General features: G+C 43.4%; 1 protein-coding gene across 1 annotated transcript in view; it reads right to left on the reverse strand.

Annotated features, from left to right (window-relative positions):
* Nucleotides 1–18,924, reverse strand: part of doc2a (double C2-like domains, alpha) — an 82,227-nt gene that overhangs the window by 31,819 nt on the left and 31,484 nt on the right. Inside the window, exons 4-5 of the mRNA XM_080905677.1 lie at nucleotides 13,952–14,026; nucleotides 9,215–9,324 (exon numbers count right to left, since the gene is read on the reverse strand). Of these exons, the coding sequence (XP_080761803.1) occupies nucleotides 9,215–9,324; nucleotides 13,952–14,026 (185 nt within the window). The remainder of the gene's footprint in view (nucleotides 1–9,214; nucleotides 9,325–13,951; nucleotides 14,027–18,924) is intronic.

Here is an 18,924-nt window from a genome sequence, read left to right on the forward strand (position 1 = left end):
CATGTAATAAGCTTTGCCCTGCACAGAGTGGATAGTGAAACAAATGGAATCATCATAAATACATTATTTCATATTTATTACTCCCCCCTCCTCTTTGCTTTATTATTGTAGCTCTAGTAATGAATAATAATGTAAGGATTCTGGATCAGCACCGTGATGCCCATAGTATATACAGTATTCGGAAGAAGGTCTAAAGTGTCACTGTGTGTGCATGTGTGTGTTTTATGTATATAGATTTTTTTAAATTATTACTCATGATATAACATTGTCCAGACATGCCTGGTAAGGACATGAGGAGGAAACAGCAGGAGCTGTGTGAGGCTACTAAAGGCAGGGCTATAACATTTTTCTGTCATCATTTTATTTTAGATTAAGTGCTGGAGTTGTTAGGTGTGGACAATTAGATTATAGTTTATTGCAATAGCAAGTTGTGCCTTGTTCTCAGATAGACAGCAAGTGGAGAGTGATATATGAAATGATGGGATGGAAGGAAGAAGAGAAGCAAAGAGTGATTCACAGGCAGAGCCTAATTTATTTCTCACAGTTTTTTGTGTCCTTATGGTTCCAAGCGCTGTCACCAATCTTTGCATTTTGTTATTATCTCATGACACTTGTTTAATCTGCTACCATCTCTCCTGTGGACTTTTTAATGTCTACAGTCTCAGATCAACACAGCCCTGCCCTTCCCATATTAGATTCTTGATGAATGTGTGTTGTTGTTATTCAGCCTGGTTCAATGTGCCCCTTTTTAACTTTGAGCACCCGCCCCTTTAAACCTCTCTGCACGGCCCTGTCAGGCAAGTGGGGAGTCTCAGTATGGTCTGAATCTTTGTCATTGCTCTTTTATTTACTTGATGGTAGTTTTCACCAGTGTTGGGTAAGTTACTTTAAAATAGTAACTTAGTTACATTACTAGTTACTTCTCTCAAAAGTAACTCAGTTACTTCAAGTTACTCGTTACTTTCAAAGTAACTAGTTACTAGGGAAAGTAACTTTGGTTTTACTCAGACTTCTCTTGTTAATGTGTTGCTTCCATAACTTTGCAGTCTTCTAGCTTGCTTACTTGCCACAGTGCACTGTGCCACCTACCAACAGAAAGGAAAAGATAATGTGCATATTTCCACGAGAGAAATCCCACGCCTGGACCGTCATTGACTGCTGCCATGATTCTAGCCTACGTCACAGCGTCATGTGCGCCTTTTACATCCAACACAAAAACTGCAGTCGTGGTGCTTTCGATTGTACTCAGAACTCTGAAATTCTGCCTTCTGAATAGGAAGATGTAGGTAACAGCAGACTGCAGATGAGCTGCATACAGGGCTGGACTGGGACAGAAAATTGGCCCGGACATTTTGACTAGAGACCGGCCCACCATTATAGGAAAAATCATAAAGCCTTTGAATGAAAATAAACACTGTTGTGACAGTGATGTACACTGTTCTGGTGGTATATATGCATCAATCTATCAATCGTTTGTTGTAAGATTCAGATAATTATTTAATAACAGCCAGACATTTTAAATGAGAATAAGAAAGAAAAGTATTTCTTTGTGCCCCCCTCTCCCTGTTAATGCCCTACATGGCCCCCTGGCAACACTTTGCTAGACCCGCCCCTGCACAGTTACCAGCTGTCAGCTACATAAAAAAGGATCCTGGTTGTAGATAACCTGCTGTTAGTTTGGTATTTTGTCCTAATCCGCTTGCCGTACCTCCGTGTAGGTGTGTATGTTTTGAGTGGTATAGGCGCCATTCCGTTATTGAATCCAAGCATGTAAGTTCTCTGCTGCTGTGCTGGTTAATAAAACCACGTTAACTGAGATTACTGCTTCATCATTATCATACTGGTGAACATACAACATGGTGTCAGAAGCGACGGAACACGTACTTCGTAGTTGACGGTGTTTTTTTTTTTTCCCCGTCTCAAGTCTATTTTGTGGGTGCGTTTTTTTGTATCCGGACTGCAGACAACATGGCGGAAGGATTCAGGAGGCCCGACCCGCTTGTTTTCGATGGTAATGTTGCTGAAAATTGGCGCATTTTTGAGCAAGAGTATGACATTTTTATAGCGGCGGCACACTCTGACAAGCCAGCGCGCACACAAGCCTACATATTGCTCAACTTAGCAGGTCCCGAAGCTATAGAACGGGAGCGGTCTTTTGTTTACGCGCCAGAAGTGAGAGAGCCCGGCGATGGAGGACGAGTCCTCATTCCTGCAGAATCGAAGGAGGATCCTGAGTGCCTCAAAAGGAAATTCAGAGAAACGTGCAGCCCTCAAACCAATGTCACGATGGAAAGACACAAGTTCAACACGTGCAATCAGAGGACTGGCGAGACTGTTGAATCCTATGTAAGTGATTTACGGATTAAAGCAAAAAGCTGCAGATTTGGTGATCTGAGTGAAGAACTAATAAGAGACAGACTAGTTTGTGGCATCAACAATGACAATTTAAGGAAAGTGCTACTGCGTGATAGTGATTTAACGCTAGCAAAAGCCATATCTGTCTGCCAGATTCATGAAATGACTGAAGAGCATAATAAAACACTTGCTTTTCCTCAACAATCTGCATCAAATGTTGATGTGCTCCAGCCCACATTTACGAGAAAGCACAGAGGAGATAAAAAGAAAATACAAGGAGACAGGTCTGAAACACAGCATGTCACTAACTGTACTAACTGTGGGGGTGCTCATGCTGCAAAAAAGAGCAAATGTCCAGCTTTTGGGCAGCAGTGTCATGCATGCAAAAAGTGGAATCACTTTAAGAAACGGTGCAGAGCTGTTCAGCCTACCCAAAACGTAGCAAGACACAGAAAGTCAGTTCATCATGTGGAACCAGACCAAGCTGATGACAGCGGAGACGACACATTCTACGTTGATGGTGTAAATCTGCAATATGCAATCCATGCGACTGATGTGCATGTGGAACACAAAGAGGAAGTTTTTGTCACCGTGCAGATTAATGGGATTCCTGTTGAAATGAAGGTGGACACAGGTGCTAAATGTAATGTGCTTCCCAAGAAAACGGTTAACATTATAAGAGCAGATAAACAAATGAAAGCACACCCCAAGTCCGTTAACCTAGTAGCATTTGGAGGCAGCAAGATTCAAACCTCAGGTGTAATTAAGCTGCAGTGTTTTCTGCATGGGCAGCCACATGTGCTATCATTCTTTGTTATTAATGAAGATGTTCAGCCAATACTTGGACTATGTGCATGCAGAGAAATGGGACTTGTATCATTCAGCAATGACGTCCACCAATTGAGCATGTCTGCAGATGACCTGTCACAACAGCTTATCACAGAATACAGCGACTTATTTTCTGATGAGCTTGGGAGGTTGCCAGTCACCTATCGCATGACACTGAACCCAGATGTGAAACCAGTTGTTCGCCCAGCACATCGCATCCCTTTGGCCATGAAAGACAGGGTCAAGGCAGAGCTGGTCAGGATGGAGAAATTAGGCGTCATTACTCCCGTCTCAGAGCCGACGGACTGGGTGTCTTCCATGGTAGCCACCAACAAGAAGGGCAAAGATGAAATCAGGATATGCATAAATCCTCGAGATTTAAACACTGCTCTGAAAAGACCACACCATCCCATGCGCACAGTAGAAGAAGTGGCTGCAATAATGTCAAACGCTACTGTGTTCTCTGTTTTGGATGCTAAGAACTCTTTTTGGCAGGTGTCATTGGATCAAAAATCATCCATGCTAACCACCTTCAGCACTTGCTTTGGTCGTTACAGGTTCCTCAGAATGCCTTTTGGTCTTAACGCTGCCAGCGAGGTGTTTCAGAGAGCCATGGAGCAGATATTCGCTGGGTATCCATGTGCCATCATTGTTGATGATATACTCATCGGCGGAAGAACCATGAAAGAACATGACGACAACCTGAGAAAAGTCCTTGATCGTGCCAGAGAAGTAAACCTGCGACTAAACCCATTAAAGTGCAAATTCCGGCTGAATCAGGTCAGTTATGTCGGACACATTTTCACAAGCGAGGGGCTTAAAGCAGACCCTTCCAAAACAGCCGCAATCAGAGAGATGCCAGTTCCAACAGATGTCCAAGCCCTGCAGAGGTTCCTGGGGATGGTCAATTATCTTGGAAAATTCATTCCAAACTTCAGCCATCTGTCAGCTCCTCTGCGACAGCTCACACACAAGGACAGCGAGTGGATGTGGGACACACAGCATCAGACTGCGTTCAAAGCACTTAAAGAGCACATGTCTAATCCACCTGTTCTGTCATATTATGATGTCAGCAAACCTGTGACACTAACGTGCGATGCATCACAGTATGGTCTTGGTGCAGCTTGCTTACAGGAAGGGCGACCTGTGGCATATGCTTCACGTACTCTGACAGACACTGAAACCAGATATGCTCAGATAGAAAAGGAGCTGCTGGCTGTTGTTTTCGCATGTACAAAGTTTCATGACTACATATATGGCAAGCCTGTGGTCGTAGAAACAGACCATCAGCCACTGGTCACCATACTAAAGAAACCTATTCACGCTGCACCAGCCAGATTACAGAGGATGTTGTTAAGGCTCCAAAAATACAACATCACCCTCACATATAAATGTGGAAAACACATGTATCTGGCTGACACACTGTCTCGTGCTCCCAACAGCTCCACTTTCCAGCAGCCTGAAGAAGAGGACAACTTTGATGTCATGACGGTGAGCTGCATCTCTTCTTCACGCCTGGAGGAACTTAAAGGACACAGCTGAGGATGAGACACTGCAAGCGCTCAGCTCGTTCATCAAACATGGTTGGCCACAACGACTCCACAACCTTCCCACAGCAGTTCATCCATATTTTCCTTTCAGGGATGAGCTGATTGTGGATGATGGCATCATTCTTAAAGGTTCCAAAGCTGTGATCCCAAAATCACTGCAAGGAGACTACATCACCATCATGCACAGAGGACATCCCGGCGTAGAAGCTACCAAGCGGAGAGCACGGGGGATCGTCTTCTGGCCGTTCATGTCAAGAGATATTGAACAAACAGTTACTTCCTGCTCGGTGTGTAACAGCACTAAACCTCATCAACAAAAAGAGCCCCTTCATCTGCGTGAAGTTCCAGAGCTTCCTTGGTCAACTGTGGCTACAGATATCTTTGAGTGGCACTGTCAGCACTATTTAGTAGTAGTCGACTCATACTCAGGCTGGTTTGAGATTGACCTGCTAAAGGATTTGACATCAGCGACAGTCATCAAAAAGCTGAAAAGACACTTCTCAGTTCATGGTGCTCCACACACTCTGATCTCAGACAATGGCAGGCAGTTTACAAGCCAGCGTTTCAAAGACTTCGCTTCACAGTGGGACTTTCAACATGTCACCAGCAGTCCAGAGTATCCTCAATCCAATGGGCTTGCTGAGAGAGCAGTGCGCAGTGCTAAACAGCTGATGGAGAAATCACACAGAGATGACACTGATGTATTTCTCAACCTGCTGAACCTCAGGAATGTTCCACGTGATGTGAACCTGGGTTCCTCTGCAGAACGACTTCTATCCAGACAGACTCGAACTACGCTCCCAATCACAACGAAACTGCTCGAACCACAACACCTTGAATCTGAGAGAGTGAAAGCCCAACTACTCAACAAGAGACTGACTCAGAAGGTCTGTTATGACAGATCCAGCCGACCACTTCCACCTCTCAACCAAGGACAAGTAGTGAGGTTACAGACCCCACAGGGTTATGACCGCACAGGTGTGGTAAAGGAACTTTGTAAAGAACCTAGATCCTACCTGGTACAGTCAGAGGGAAACACTTACAGGAGAAATCGCAGACACATATTGCCTGTGTCTGAGCCTGTTACTGTTCAGAAAGACACTGATCATCATCATTATGATGGACTGCAGGTTGTGGGTGAAAACAATGATGTAGAACAGTTTAAAGACAGCACTCATGTTGAGAGCTCTTCTGATGTTTTGCATTCTCCAAGACCTTCCAAGAGTGATGGTGTTTACAGGACACGCTTTGGTCGTGTGTGCAAACCAAATCCAAGATATAGGGATTAATTGGGTACTAGTTAAAACACAGAACATTTTCAGGTTTGATGTTTGAGCCATCAGTAACTGATGTCAATGCTTCAAGTTAAATTCTGTTTGAGGTGATTTTCAGTAGTAATCATATTTAACTTTATACAGCAAAATGATATTCTTGTCATGTTTATTTCTTCCATCTGGTTGCAAATTTAAATGTTCCTAAGGGTCAGCGTACGTCACCTTTTATGCTGTGATTATTATTATTCAGTATGCATTAAACTTTATGTCCGGTTGGGGATGTACTAAAGAAGGGGGATGTAGATAACCTGCTGTTAGTTTGGTATTTTGTCCTAATCCGCTTGCCGTACCTCCGTGTAGGTGTGTGTATGTTTTGAGTGGTATAGGCGCCATTCCATTATTGAATCCAAGCATGTAAGTTCTCTGCTGCTGTGCTGGTTAATAAAACCACGTTAACTGAGATTACTGCTTCATCATTATCATACTGGTGAACATACAACACTGGTGTTATTTGTCTCTCAGAAACAGTTCATAACTTCCCTTCAACTCATTCATGTCACCTAAAAGGTAAACCTGTTTCTCCATCACCTGTTCAGCTCTGATGATCCAGTAAGGACATCTCCTGGTTTCATCTTCATGTTTCCCTCTCACCACATATCCAAACCAACATCATGACCAGCAGCTTTACAGCTGTGGCTCCAGCAAACATCAGCTGATACTAGAAATTAATATTAAATAAAGTCTAACAACAGCTGATCAAGCTTAAACGTGCTGCTGTTGTTTAGCGCGACATCTGCTGGTTTCCTCTTTCTGGCGCAAAGTGAGCGATAAACAAACAAGAGAGCTGATCAGCTGATCATTGATCAGTTTCATGATTGAAGTAGAAACAGGAGAGGGAGGGGAGAGAATGAGAGAAGAAGAGGCAGCTGTGCAGCATAAAGACACAGAATAACTCCAGCTTTGTGTCTTTTTCCATTGTAGCTGAATTACGGGACAAACTGTTCCTTTTCACCTCAATAAGAAACGCGTAATATTTTCTCTGAATACCAGACGGGACGGTTGGCAACTCTAATAACTTATGAACAAAATAAAGTTCAACAACATTAACTTCATAGCACCACCCAGCTGTATAGAAACTCCGTCATGCTAGCTAGCACGCAGTACGGAAAAAGTCAGAATAACGAAAATAAACTCCACCTACACTTGGTTTATATCTGACCCAGAGAGACTGCAGGTCATAACTTCTTACCTGAAGTTCAGTTCACACTCGGACCGGCGGCCGCCTCGGGTCTCTTTTCCTTCTGCGTCCCTTTTCCTTCATCCACCTGCTGGCCTCCACCACTTGCTAATGTTACTGAATCTGTGGAAGCTCCGCGATAGCCACCACACGAAGTAACGAGTAACGACCCTATCTAAATCCCAGTAACGACTAACGCGTTCCTGATTTTGGCATAATAACTAGTTACCGTGCTCGTTACCACAATGATAACGTAGTTACTGTAACGCGTTACTTAATAACACGTTAGTCCCAACACTGGTTTTCACTCTGTGATTTTATGAATAATGTTAGGCACACGCTGTCCTGGGTCGCTGATCCAGTGCTTTGTGTTCTGGTGTTTCCAGAGTGACTCCTAGTTCAGTTTTCCATAGTGGCTCTGGTTTCGTCCCCTTACTGTTTTGCTTGTGTGTTGTCGGCAGTGTTTCCTGTTTGTCAGTCTTGTTGTCATGTCCCGTCCATTATTCGTCTCAGTGTTCGGTCTTTAGCACAAGTTCATGTCTTGTCTCTGCAGTGCTGCGTTTGGGTCCAACCTCTGCTGGCACACAGCTGGACCCTCACACCGACATCAGATTATGGACACTGAGAGTTAATTTCTGGGTTTTTGTTTGCAGTGTAAATTATTTCAACATGCACCACTAAAAATCTGGGGCATGTTTTTACCTTCATCAGGGGTAAAACTTATTTACCAAATCACAGCTTGTGGTTTTGTAGAGCAACTTGCTATTTGTCCATGTTAGCTTAGTGTTAGCCATCATCAGCCAGAATAAAGATGGCTGAGGCTCATTTGTCATTTAAACCCAAAAGTCTTTCTGATGTTTACTGTAGTTTTTTACGATGGCTTCATTCACTACAACAAGCCTTTTTTGGCTGCAGCTGTTTATCTGATAACTCTGACAAACTGCTTTATTCACAGCAGCTCGCTGTGCGCTCTTTGCTGTTGTCTCTGACTCTGTGAAGGACTGATTCAGTCCAATCAGACTGTTAGAGGCAGCCAGAGAGTCGGGGAAGGATCTTGATACAATATTGGCAACAAAAAGTGTTTGATAGCTGCGAAAAGCAGCAAAGACAACATTTAATTTCATCTTGGTGCAGCTTTTTGCTCCGACAGCTAAACTAATGAAATGTGACAACTGAGCTTCATATGTGTGGTGCTCTGAACGGATAATTGGAGGTGAGCTTCCCTCCCTCCAAGACATCTACAGGAAGCGCTGCCTGAGGAAAGCGGGGAGGATCATCAAGGACTCCAGTCACCCCAGCCATAAACTGTTCAGACTGCTTCCATCAGGAAGGAGGTTCTGCAGCATCCGGTCCCGTACCAGCAGACTGAGAGACAGCTTCTTCCATCAGGCCATCAGACTGCTGAACACGTCATAGACACCTCAGCTTCACTACTGGAACTTCAACATTATGCACTCCACACTGTATATAAATGCCACTGTTTTGCACATATTCAACTCTGTATATTTTATATATTTTATTATTATTATTATTATTATTATTATTATTATTATTTTATTTTATTTTATTTTTTTACTATTTAATTTGTAAAAATGTGTATACACACACACACACACACACACACACACGTAGGAAAATATTTAGTATACACATCCAGAAATGCATACACTATTATATATTGTACATATATTTATTAGTTTCAGGTTGGCCATTCTTGTATTTTGCTCGTTTGTGTTGTTGTGTTTGCACATCTCTGTTGCTTGTGAAGCTCGCACACAAGAATTTCACTCACATGTGCTGTGCCAGTGTGCCTGCACATGTGATGTGACAATAAAAAGTGATTTGATTTGATTTGAATGTCAGGATGTAAGAGCAGCTGATTAATGGCTGTGAGCATAATTGCTCTGAAATGAGATGTGATGAATTATCCCCAGTGTGTGTTTGTCACACACGCAGATATAAACACAGACCTGAGCGTCTTCCTGTGCATGTCTTCCTCTGTGATGCCGACATAAGTGAGCGTTTCATTCCACACTGGATTCAGGGAGTTACGGATCGTCCTCGTTTTCAGCTTATTGGCCTGAAGGACACACACACACACAGAGATATTAGTAATTACTAACACAGTTTGACATTTCATTTCAGCAGCTCTGCACAGAAGTTCAAACAGTGCAGAAAATGTGTTTAAACCTTTTTAAGCTCAGGTATGAATCTCATTAAAGACTGAATTCGTGGCTGCGTCGCTTCAAGACAAAAGTCAAATAAAAATAAGATCCCATCAACAACAGGACGAAAGGAAAAACAGGTCAGAGAGAAGATTTTCTTTTTCACACCAGAGCCAAGATGGAGATAAACTTTAATGTTATTTGGGGACCCAGACAGTCATTGCTGTCTCCTCACAGCAATAAACTCAAGTTCACAAAGATTGCACAATTAATAAAGCAAAAATCAAAGCATCACTTCAGCGAAGGTGCCGGAAACCCGCCGAGAGACTTAACTAGCATCAGGATAAAAGTCAATCCGTCCTCAGTATTTTTACACATTGCTCGTGTCAGGAGGAGGATTTCGTTTCATGGCTTTGAAACGGCTTCTGAAAATCCTGAAATGAGCCGAAGCCAAAAATGTGCTGCCAGCACCACCACTGAACCGTGGACGCTACATTTCAGGCGCTCACAGGCGGCTTTACGTAAACACAGAGGCCACGAAACCAGAATAAAATCACTCTTTACATATTTCAGCTGACTGTATCATGTTCTTCTCATTTCCAGCTGCATATTTTTATTCTTAGAGCAGTTTTGCATCGTTGACTGCTCAAAGTGAAGCGCTCTCACACAAAATAACCTCCGTGGGAAACAAAACCTTGTGACACTTTTTTGAACATGATCAACTTTGTCAAACTGATGTCAGTTTGATTTTCTGAAGCATGGATATTAAAAGGTAACAGTCACGTGATTCCAGCCTCCTAACTTCCTGTAACTTCCTGTCTTTGACACAACAGCGCTGAGTGTCCCCAACAGTTTCTATAGTCTAACTGTTCATAATGGTAAATGAATAGTTATTAATAACTAAGCTCGACTTTTTGAACCTGAATAATCAGATTTGACCAATCAGACCACGAGGTCGACTTTTCTTCACGCTGAGGATGAATTTTATCCAAAAACAACATGTTTGGTGTTATTTGTTACACAGGAAGTTCAAAAACGTCCCACTTTGTCAGAACGCACTCGGTGTGACCCGACGGCCGCTCTGACCGCGTCTACAGCACGCCACCAGTCGGGCCTACAGTGGTGCATGTCTGCATGTCTGAGTTTGAAGCTTGAAGTGAAGCGCTGTGAATACTGTACTGATGCGCTGAACACTGACTTCATTATTAGAACCTGACCGTGTTTTATGTGAACGCCGTTGTAACGGCAAATATTTGAGAGGAAATAAGAAAAAGCAGAAAAATAAATCTGGTCGGTCTGTGGCTGTACGAGCAGAGTGGCACCTTTACCTCCGGCTCATCAAAATGCAGAGAGAAAATAACAATGAGTCAGTGACACCGATGTTACCCAAGCTGCCAAAAAAAACAAAAACTCAACTCGACCAAATCTGGTGTGAGAGAAATAAACAACATCCCCCATATGGAAAAGATAAATCTTATAAAGTTTGTATCTGTCTTGTGTGAAACTTGTATGAAAAGCATACAAGAGTGAAAACAGATATAAGATCCCTTAAAAATTATATAAATGAAACTTGTATGTTTTGGATACTTACTAAAACAATGTATGAAAGTAATGAGAAAGTGGCCACTTTCATGAGTAATCACATATAAGTTTTTACTATTTCTTTTCCATATGGGCCATTTTAAGCAGCAGGAAGTGACACAGAGGTCAGAGGGCGATGCTTCGTCCTCTTATTTGTTCAGTTACACTAGCTGTGCTGCGCACCTCTCTGTAGGTGTTTGCTCCGCCCACAAAGTTCCCGTTTTCATGTGTAGAAACACGTCCGTCGACTGTTCATTTTCTGCTGATGCTACTTCATCCTCACGCTGGAGAGAATTTCACTTGTTCCTTTATCCAGCAATGAAAACGAAACAAGCGCCGAGCAAACAGTTTGCACTTTGGTCAAACTAGTGACATGAAAGAAAACAATTTATAACACATAAGATTCTTTTTAGGAGTTTCTAACCTGCCCACAGTGGTTTAGACTCAAGCCCGTCTTTCATGATGAAGGCTGTCGTGTCCTTCAAAGGGTCCAGTTTGGCTTTACTGTGAAACTGTTCCAAACAAAATCTTTAATTCACGCTGATGTTCGTGTGGGATGAACTGTTGTAACAGAGTCATCATCTTTACTTACGTTACAGCACCTCTGTGTGGCTTCCCCTAACACAAAGTCGAACGTCAACAGCAACTTTGTTCTAGATAAGCAGATAGGGCTGCGCGATATGACCAAAACCTCATATCCCGATATCAGACATCTATCGTCCGATAACCATATAAATCACAAACATGTAACATTTTCTGTAAATTCTGTGAATCTCGGGCAGCTCGACTTGCTTGACGTGTTTCCAGCTGCGCGTCGTGTAGCTGGAGTCGAGTGTTTTAACCGATGCATGAAACGACACATTTTTAGACATGAGTTGTAACAGCGCCGTTTTCTTTGTATTTATTACACGGCGTGCTGCGGGGAAAAGCTGTTCTAATGTTTGAGTCTAAGGTCTATTTTTTAGCACCTGGCGGCTCTTTTTACTTCTCATCCGTAAATAATCTGCTCTTTCACATGATTCAGTTTATTTTGAAAAGTCTCAACAGGATCTTGAGCTTTATTGTGAAAGGTTTATGTGGAACATAAACAAGCGGACACGCGATGCTGTTATCGTCGTTGTTGCTAACGACAACGCATAAAAACAGGCGCTTGTCCGTCTGTAGTGTGGTTATATTAAATATAAGAGGAAGAGAGAACTTTATTAATATAGCCACTACAGTGACATCAGAACCATGAACAAATATTAATGTAAACAGTTTATTTTGAGACACCACAAAACAAACGATAGCGTGAAATGCAACGAAAGACGTTTTTATATCGTCATCAGATATATAGCACCACTTCCTGCCATAAAAGACATCTACAGGAAGCGGTGTCTGAAAAGGGCTGGGAAAATCATCAAAGACCCCAGTCACCCATCACATGGACTCTTCACCCTCCTGCCCTCTGGGAGGCGCTACAGGAGCCTCCGGACTAAGACCACCAGGTACCGGAACAGCTTCTTCCCCACAGCTGTCAGACTCCTGAACTCTGCCTCCTGACATCTGACCCACGTTAAACTCATGGACTGAACATACACACACCCACAATGGACAACTGTACCCTCAAACACAATAATAACATGGACTGAACCACCACTCACAACCACTAGCACTTTATATAGCCTCTGTAGAAACTATCTACACCCTCACTTATCTTAACTGCACTACTGTATAGCTCTGTGTAAATAATCATTCTGTACATTCGATAATCTTTAATCCTACAACTGTTTACAACTTGCATAGTTCCCATTTCTGTATAACTGTATATCTCAGATTCTGTAAAGTTATTTATTTCATATTCTGTATAGTTTTTCATATTTATATCCTGTTCATATCCTGTACATAGCTTGTACTCACTACAGCCTGTACATACTTATAGTTATAGAATATTCACAACATACTTCATACCGTGTACATTATAACATACCATAATAGACCCATTTCTGTAATATACTCACATATCTATATTATTGCTAATATATATTGTAATATATCTATATCACTAAAGCACTTCTGGATGGATGCAAACTGCATTTCGTTGCCCTGTACCTGTGCATGTGCAATGACAATAAAGTTGAATTCTATTCTATTCTATTCTATATGGTTATATCGAACAGCCCTATAAGCAGAAGTATGTGTAGCATCTGCAGGAAGGTTATTATCCCTTCAGCTGTTTCGTCAGGGCACTGATGTCTCCGTGTGCACATCTCTCCAAACACAGCAGGATCTAAAGGACGAGTAGTGTCTGATAGTCTGGGATGTTGAATTAGTCGGTACACTCAAATCTTGCCCTCGCCATGTTTCACCGGTATCACTGGTATAACCCTGTGGTATCGATCACAAAGAGGGCGACGAGCCGGCAGGTAGCAAAGTATGAAAGTGAAAGCATGAAATCTCAGAGATTAGTGCCGTGGTGAAGCAAGATGTCAGAGGAAAACAAGACAGAGGCAAAAACACCAGAGACACACGGTGACAAATACTTTCAAAATAAAACAGGAAGTAAAGCATTTCTCATGAAGGTTTCTAACAGAGTGAAGTGATCTGGAGGCATCTGCAGTCATAACAACATTAAGATGACCTCCTTCACCTGAGGATACTCTGGAGCATCCTTACAAGCATCCTTCAGTTACTGCCACTAATGAGTCATCAGTCATTTTTGCCATCACCCACTGTGGAATGATGGGAGGTCAGCTGAGTGTTTCCTCTTTTTCTTTCCCTTCCTGAGAAGTGCTGTAGTGCTCCTCATCAAGCTCATGCTGGAAACATGAGGCACAGCCTGAACACTCAGTGGGACTCAGTGGGACTTTCTTCTTCTTTCAACTGGAGCTTTTGAGGTCCACACAGTCTGCCTCCATCCTGCCCAATCCCAGCGTCCCGCTCTGTCACACCAACCCTCTGTGGTTATGAACGGTCTCTCACCTTACAGGCTCCGGGCAGCAGGTGCAGTTTGACGTACGGGTCAGCTAAACCGTTGAAGTCCATCGGCTTCAGACCCTGCAGATAACAGAAGCAAGTGAGCATATCATTATTATTATTTGATGTTTCATTGCATCCAGATTACAATCACGAAGATGGCGAGAGGAACGTCACGGCAGGTACAGCTATCCTCTACATGAACCGTGAGACTAACCCAGGAAAGGTTATAAAAACTATCATAATAATAAAGTTAAGAGAGGAAGTGAAATATGTCACCTGGAACGTATCATTAGAATAAATACAGAATCAGAACAGGAACCCAAAACCAAGAATTCCCACTTTACTATAAATCCAGCCGCTATAACCTGTGATTCCTGACATTTTCTCCACATCTTCTCCGGCTGTTCACATCTCAGGAGTATAAAAACTAAAAGAGGCGACAGGACAGATGATTTTTCCACACGGGCAGATGAAACACTTGATTTGAATCTCTTGACCTCATCAGTGGGAGCAGACATCGTGACAAATTGCTCCTAAATCTCTTTCAACAGCTTTGACATTTGCAGTGCCGGCAGACGAAGCGATTTCTCCTTCTGTGCATATTCCCCTCCACCCCCACCCACAGCATTTTTAATGAGACCGAGGCACCACACAGAATCTGACCTTCCACATCTACCTGAAATACAATCCAGTGTCACAAGTGACAGCTATGATACCTCGAGTTTCAATTACATGTACTTTTGTTCATCAGTGTCAGACATCCAGTTTCATTTGAATGGTGTGAGCAGTTAGTTGGTTCAGCCACAGTCGTTCACGTGGACGCATGGCGTTTGTGTCTGACTCTCCTACAGCTTTGAGTTTGGGCTCCAGCAGCTGAAGCTGAAAAACCTGCAGTTCCTCTAATAATAATAATAATAATAATAATGGATTGCATTTATATAGCACTTTTCAAGGCACCCAAAGCGCTTTACAATACCACTATTCATTCACTCTCACATTCACACACTGGTGGAGGCAGCTACAGTTGTAGCCACAGCTGCTCTGGGGCAGACTGACAGAAGCGAGGCTGCCATATCGCGCCATCGGCCCTTCTGGCCAACACCAGTAGGCGGTAGGTGAAGTGTCTTGCCCAAGGACACAACGACCAGGACAGAGAGCCCGGGGATCGAACCGCCGACCTTCCGGTTACAGATGCGCTTCCCAACCCCCTGAGCCACGATCGAACAGTGTTAATGTTCACATGTATAAACCTACAAGAGCGACTCGCTGCACCCGCCAGAGGTCCCGTGTCCACGGCAACATCGGGTCAGAGCTGGATCGTGTTTGAATAATGTGGATTCACTGCCCGCACAAAAAGCTGCTTCTTAATGTTTCTATCAAATATTTAACCTTAGAATTGGTGGATTATTCTGCTGAACGTTTCTGGCAGCGGTTACCAGGCGTGTCTTTTATTTGCTGATGTTAAAGGTGTTAAAAAATTCTGAGCTTTCCCTCGTCCCTGCAGAAAGAAATGTGTGCACACAGCAGGGAGCGCCGAGTTAATCCACCTGCTCGAATCTGAAACTGCTCCTTCATCTGCTGCAGAAATGAGTCGATGCCAGGAGGGAAATCACCGACATTCAAGTAGGTACTCAAATGAAGAAAACAGCAGAGGAAACAAAGGATACAGCAGGTGCTCAGATTATCTCCCATCCCTCACGAAATGAAGCAATTTCATTCTCACATGTGTTTCTATTAGTGTTGCACTGCAGAGCGAGAGCAGCGCCGACTGCATCAATGTCACGGTGATCTAAGAGGGAAGGAGAGGACTTTGCCTCTGTGCTCGAAGCGGCTCGTGTTGATCTCTGCTTCATTAAAATCTGAAGACTTTGCAGCTTCAGGACACAAACCATACATGACAGGAACAGCTTTGAGCTCCAACAACTTTCTGTCACCAGCTGTGGAGCACGAAGTGTGATTCAGTAATGGGACCAGATTCTTTTCATTTGTATTAAGTGTTCAGAATTCGACTGTAGTTCATTATGACCTAAAGTTAGCTTCCTCCGTGTACATTAAACAAAGCTGAATCTGTTGTTTTTGTGATGCTTTTACTTTTTCATTTCCTTTTCATTTGTTGGTTTGTTACAGGAAGCGATTAAACATCCCCAGTTAGATTTAAGCACTCGGATTCAGGCATCACACGGTGCCCCCTGAACCTTCAAACATACGCATGTGGCAGAAGGGAAACTTCCAGCTCGTCTAAGAAATGAAAGAGTTCAGATAAACAAACAGCGGTTATCTTTCTCATGCCAGGGTCATGGCTTTGCCTTCCAGCACGACAACCAGAAACGTGCGTTTGGTCATCACGTTGGTCTTGTGGTGAAGAACAACCTCCAGAAGACCAAAGTGACGGTTACTGATGGGCTTCAGCCCCACTGATGGTGAAAACACCATCAAACCTGGAGGAGCTTCAGAGATGCTCAGGACTGGTGAGGAGACGTGTGTGAGAACCGCTGCAGCTCGTAGCACAAAGGACGACCGTTAGCATCGTTCTCCTGGTTTTTGTTCCTGTGCAAAGTGAAATTATGGATGCATCCAAAATAAAACTGGGACGTTTGGAAATTTGTCGGGGAAACAGTTTGTGAGAGGTGCACTCGTGTCCTCATGTGTAACACGGGCAGAGAGCCGAGTAGAAAAAATGCCGTTTTTTGAATTTGCTGAAATCTGGTTCTGGTTCTTTGAAGCTAACTTTGGTGTGACTAATGAAAAGCTTTTTGTGAAATACAAACACTTTTGAGTTGTTTATTTAATGAGAACAAAGAGTTTATTCTCACTGTGAAATATAAAGCCAGCAGCCCGAGGGGACGAAACAAACCTGCTTCAAACAAACGGTCTCTGGACAGATAAACAAGGTAAAGGCAGGAGGTGAAGCGACTGCGCCATAATTCAGATCAAGCTGTCACAGCAGAGTCCAATTTAAGTGTCACAAACAACAAGAGGGAGACAAACGGAGACTGTAAAGAGACGACGGGCTGCAGTCAGAGCAGGTTCAGCTCCCCACACTCTGGATCTGTGCATGCACACTGAGACAGCGGTGCATGCAGCACACGCCAACATGCAGGGAGGAGAAATCTCTTTAATATATGCTGCGTTTGTGCAGGTTAGCAATGCTGAACAGCCTCAGCAGTGTGCGCACGGCGACAGCAAACAAACCCGTCTCCATCATATTTGTGTTTGTAATGATGGGAGACGCCTCTCAGAGATTCTCTGAGACAGACAAAAATAACCTTTCATTTCTTTCCTCCCTGAAAATAACTCTTTAGATCCACTTTTTTTATAAACACCTAAAACTTCATAGACATTTTTTGTTGATGTCTGAAGGCATCAAACACCGACCCATCACTTCCTGGACTCCACAGCCTACTGTGGTTTGCAAATCCCACTTTATAAAGCTTCATAGAGGGTGGAGTGTTATATCCCAGTAACATGCAAGTAAAATACTAGAATTCCACTCAGCACACCTGGAGCTCAGGCTTCTTGAACAGTTAGTACAATAACCTCGCAGCTGCCATATTACGGGTCAAATAATGTCATTATTATAATTTGAAGGCTCCAACAGCACAAACACAGACTGGAGGTCCAGGTCAGATGAAGCTAGCAGACAGCTACAGCCACCTGTGTCAGCTACAGAGGCCACGCCCCTAATAATGCAAACATGGAGCCAGGCTATAAAGTGTTGGAGCCTCTAGTGGACGTTAGAGGAACTGCAGATTTTGGTTCTTTAGCCCTGTAAAGCTGATGCTTGTTGATGTTTCAGTAAAATCAGCACCAAAAAGTTTCTGCTGGGACGTCTGCAGTAACTCCACTTCATCCTCACGGAGCTGCTGTTGGTCCATCTGCATTCTGAAAAAGGTGGTGTAGATTAGCAGCTGTCAGATCTTTAGGAACACCCCGCTCTGGATACATGGATCAAAGGTGGAGCTGTTGGATGGGGTGGTTTGGCCACACTGAGCGCAGTAGTTATCAGGAAGAGAATAAAATAGAGAATAAGAGTTTTAATAAATATTCCTGATTTTTCCCATCTTCTGCCACAAGCTGGACCCAGATAAGTTTGCTCCCTCTCTGTGGGCTCGTGCTGAGGGTGGGGATGTCTTTCAGCTTCAGCTCTCTCTTCATGACGTCTCAAGCCGAGAGTCTGAAATCACTGTCTTGGTGTAAGATGTGCGAAACCAGGAGTACCAGATGCTCGTAGCGATTGTGATTGATGGCTCGTTAGACAGAGCTGGATGATTCTTCTCTCACTCTCAGAAGGACCATAATTTACAAAATGCATTCAATGTTTTATTCAGACTTGTGACCGAGCCCATAAACCCATCAGGAGAGTGTTTACTGAGGTCACAGAGGAAGTCATGTGTCTTCTGCACAACCAGGAATCTTTTTGCATCTGACAGAGTCGCCTCCTGTTTGACATTAGTAAGAATTACAGCTGTCGCAGTCAGACGCAGAGGCGACGCCATCTTTTGTAACATCTGTGAACAGTCATGGTGAGCTGTGAGATGATTCTCCGAGCAAGCCTGACGGATGAGAACCCAAAACAAGGTGCGGTGTAACCTGTGCCAGGTACAGGCAGGCCGTCACACGTCTACCATAAGGAGGAGTGATCTTTGGTGAAGAGCCAGATTCTCCATAAATACACAACAATATGCATCCTTTCCTGGCCTGTCCTCCCGGGCTTTAAGCAGGACTGTCTGTGGCGCTCAAATAACTCAGAGGAACGACTCAAAAACAGGAAATGGTGTGATGTGATGGCTTTAAAGCCAGGAATGAATCCCACGTGGTGTGAAGGAGAAAAACCTTCAAACATTTTGCAGCTGAAGGGATTTTAAAAAGAAGAGAGGTCAAAGATTTCAGCGAGCCGATGTCAGACACGGCTGGACAATTATGCAAAACGCCTACGAGGAGGTATTTTGGTTAAAGTGGGCGACGCTTGTACCTGG

The sequence above is a fragment of the Rhamphochromis sp. 'chilingali' genome (assembly GCF_963969265.1).
Source record: "Rhamphochromis sp. 'chilingali' genome assembly, chromosome: 15".
NCBI lineage: Eukaryota > Metazoa > Chordata > Actinopteri > Cichliformes > Cichlidae > Rhamphochromis > Rhamphochromis sp. 'chilingali'.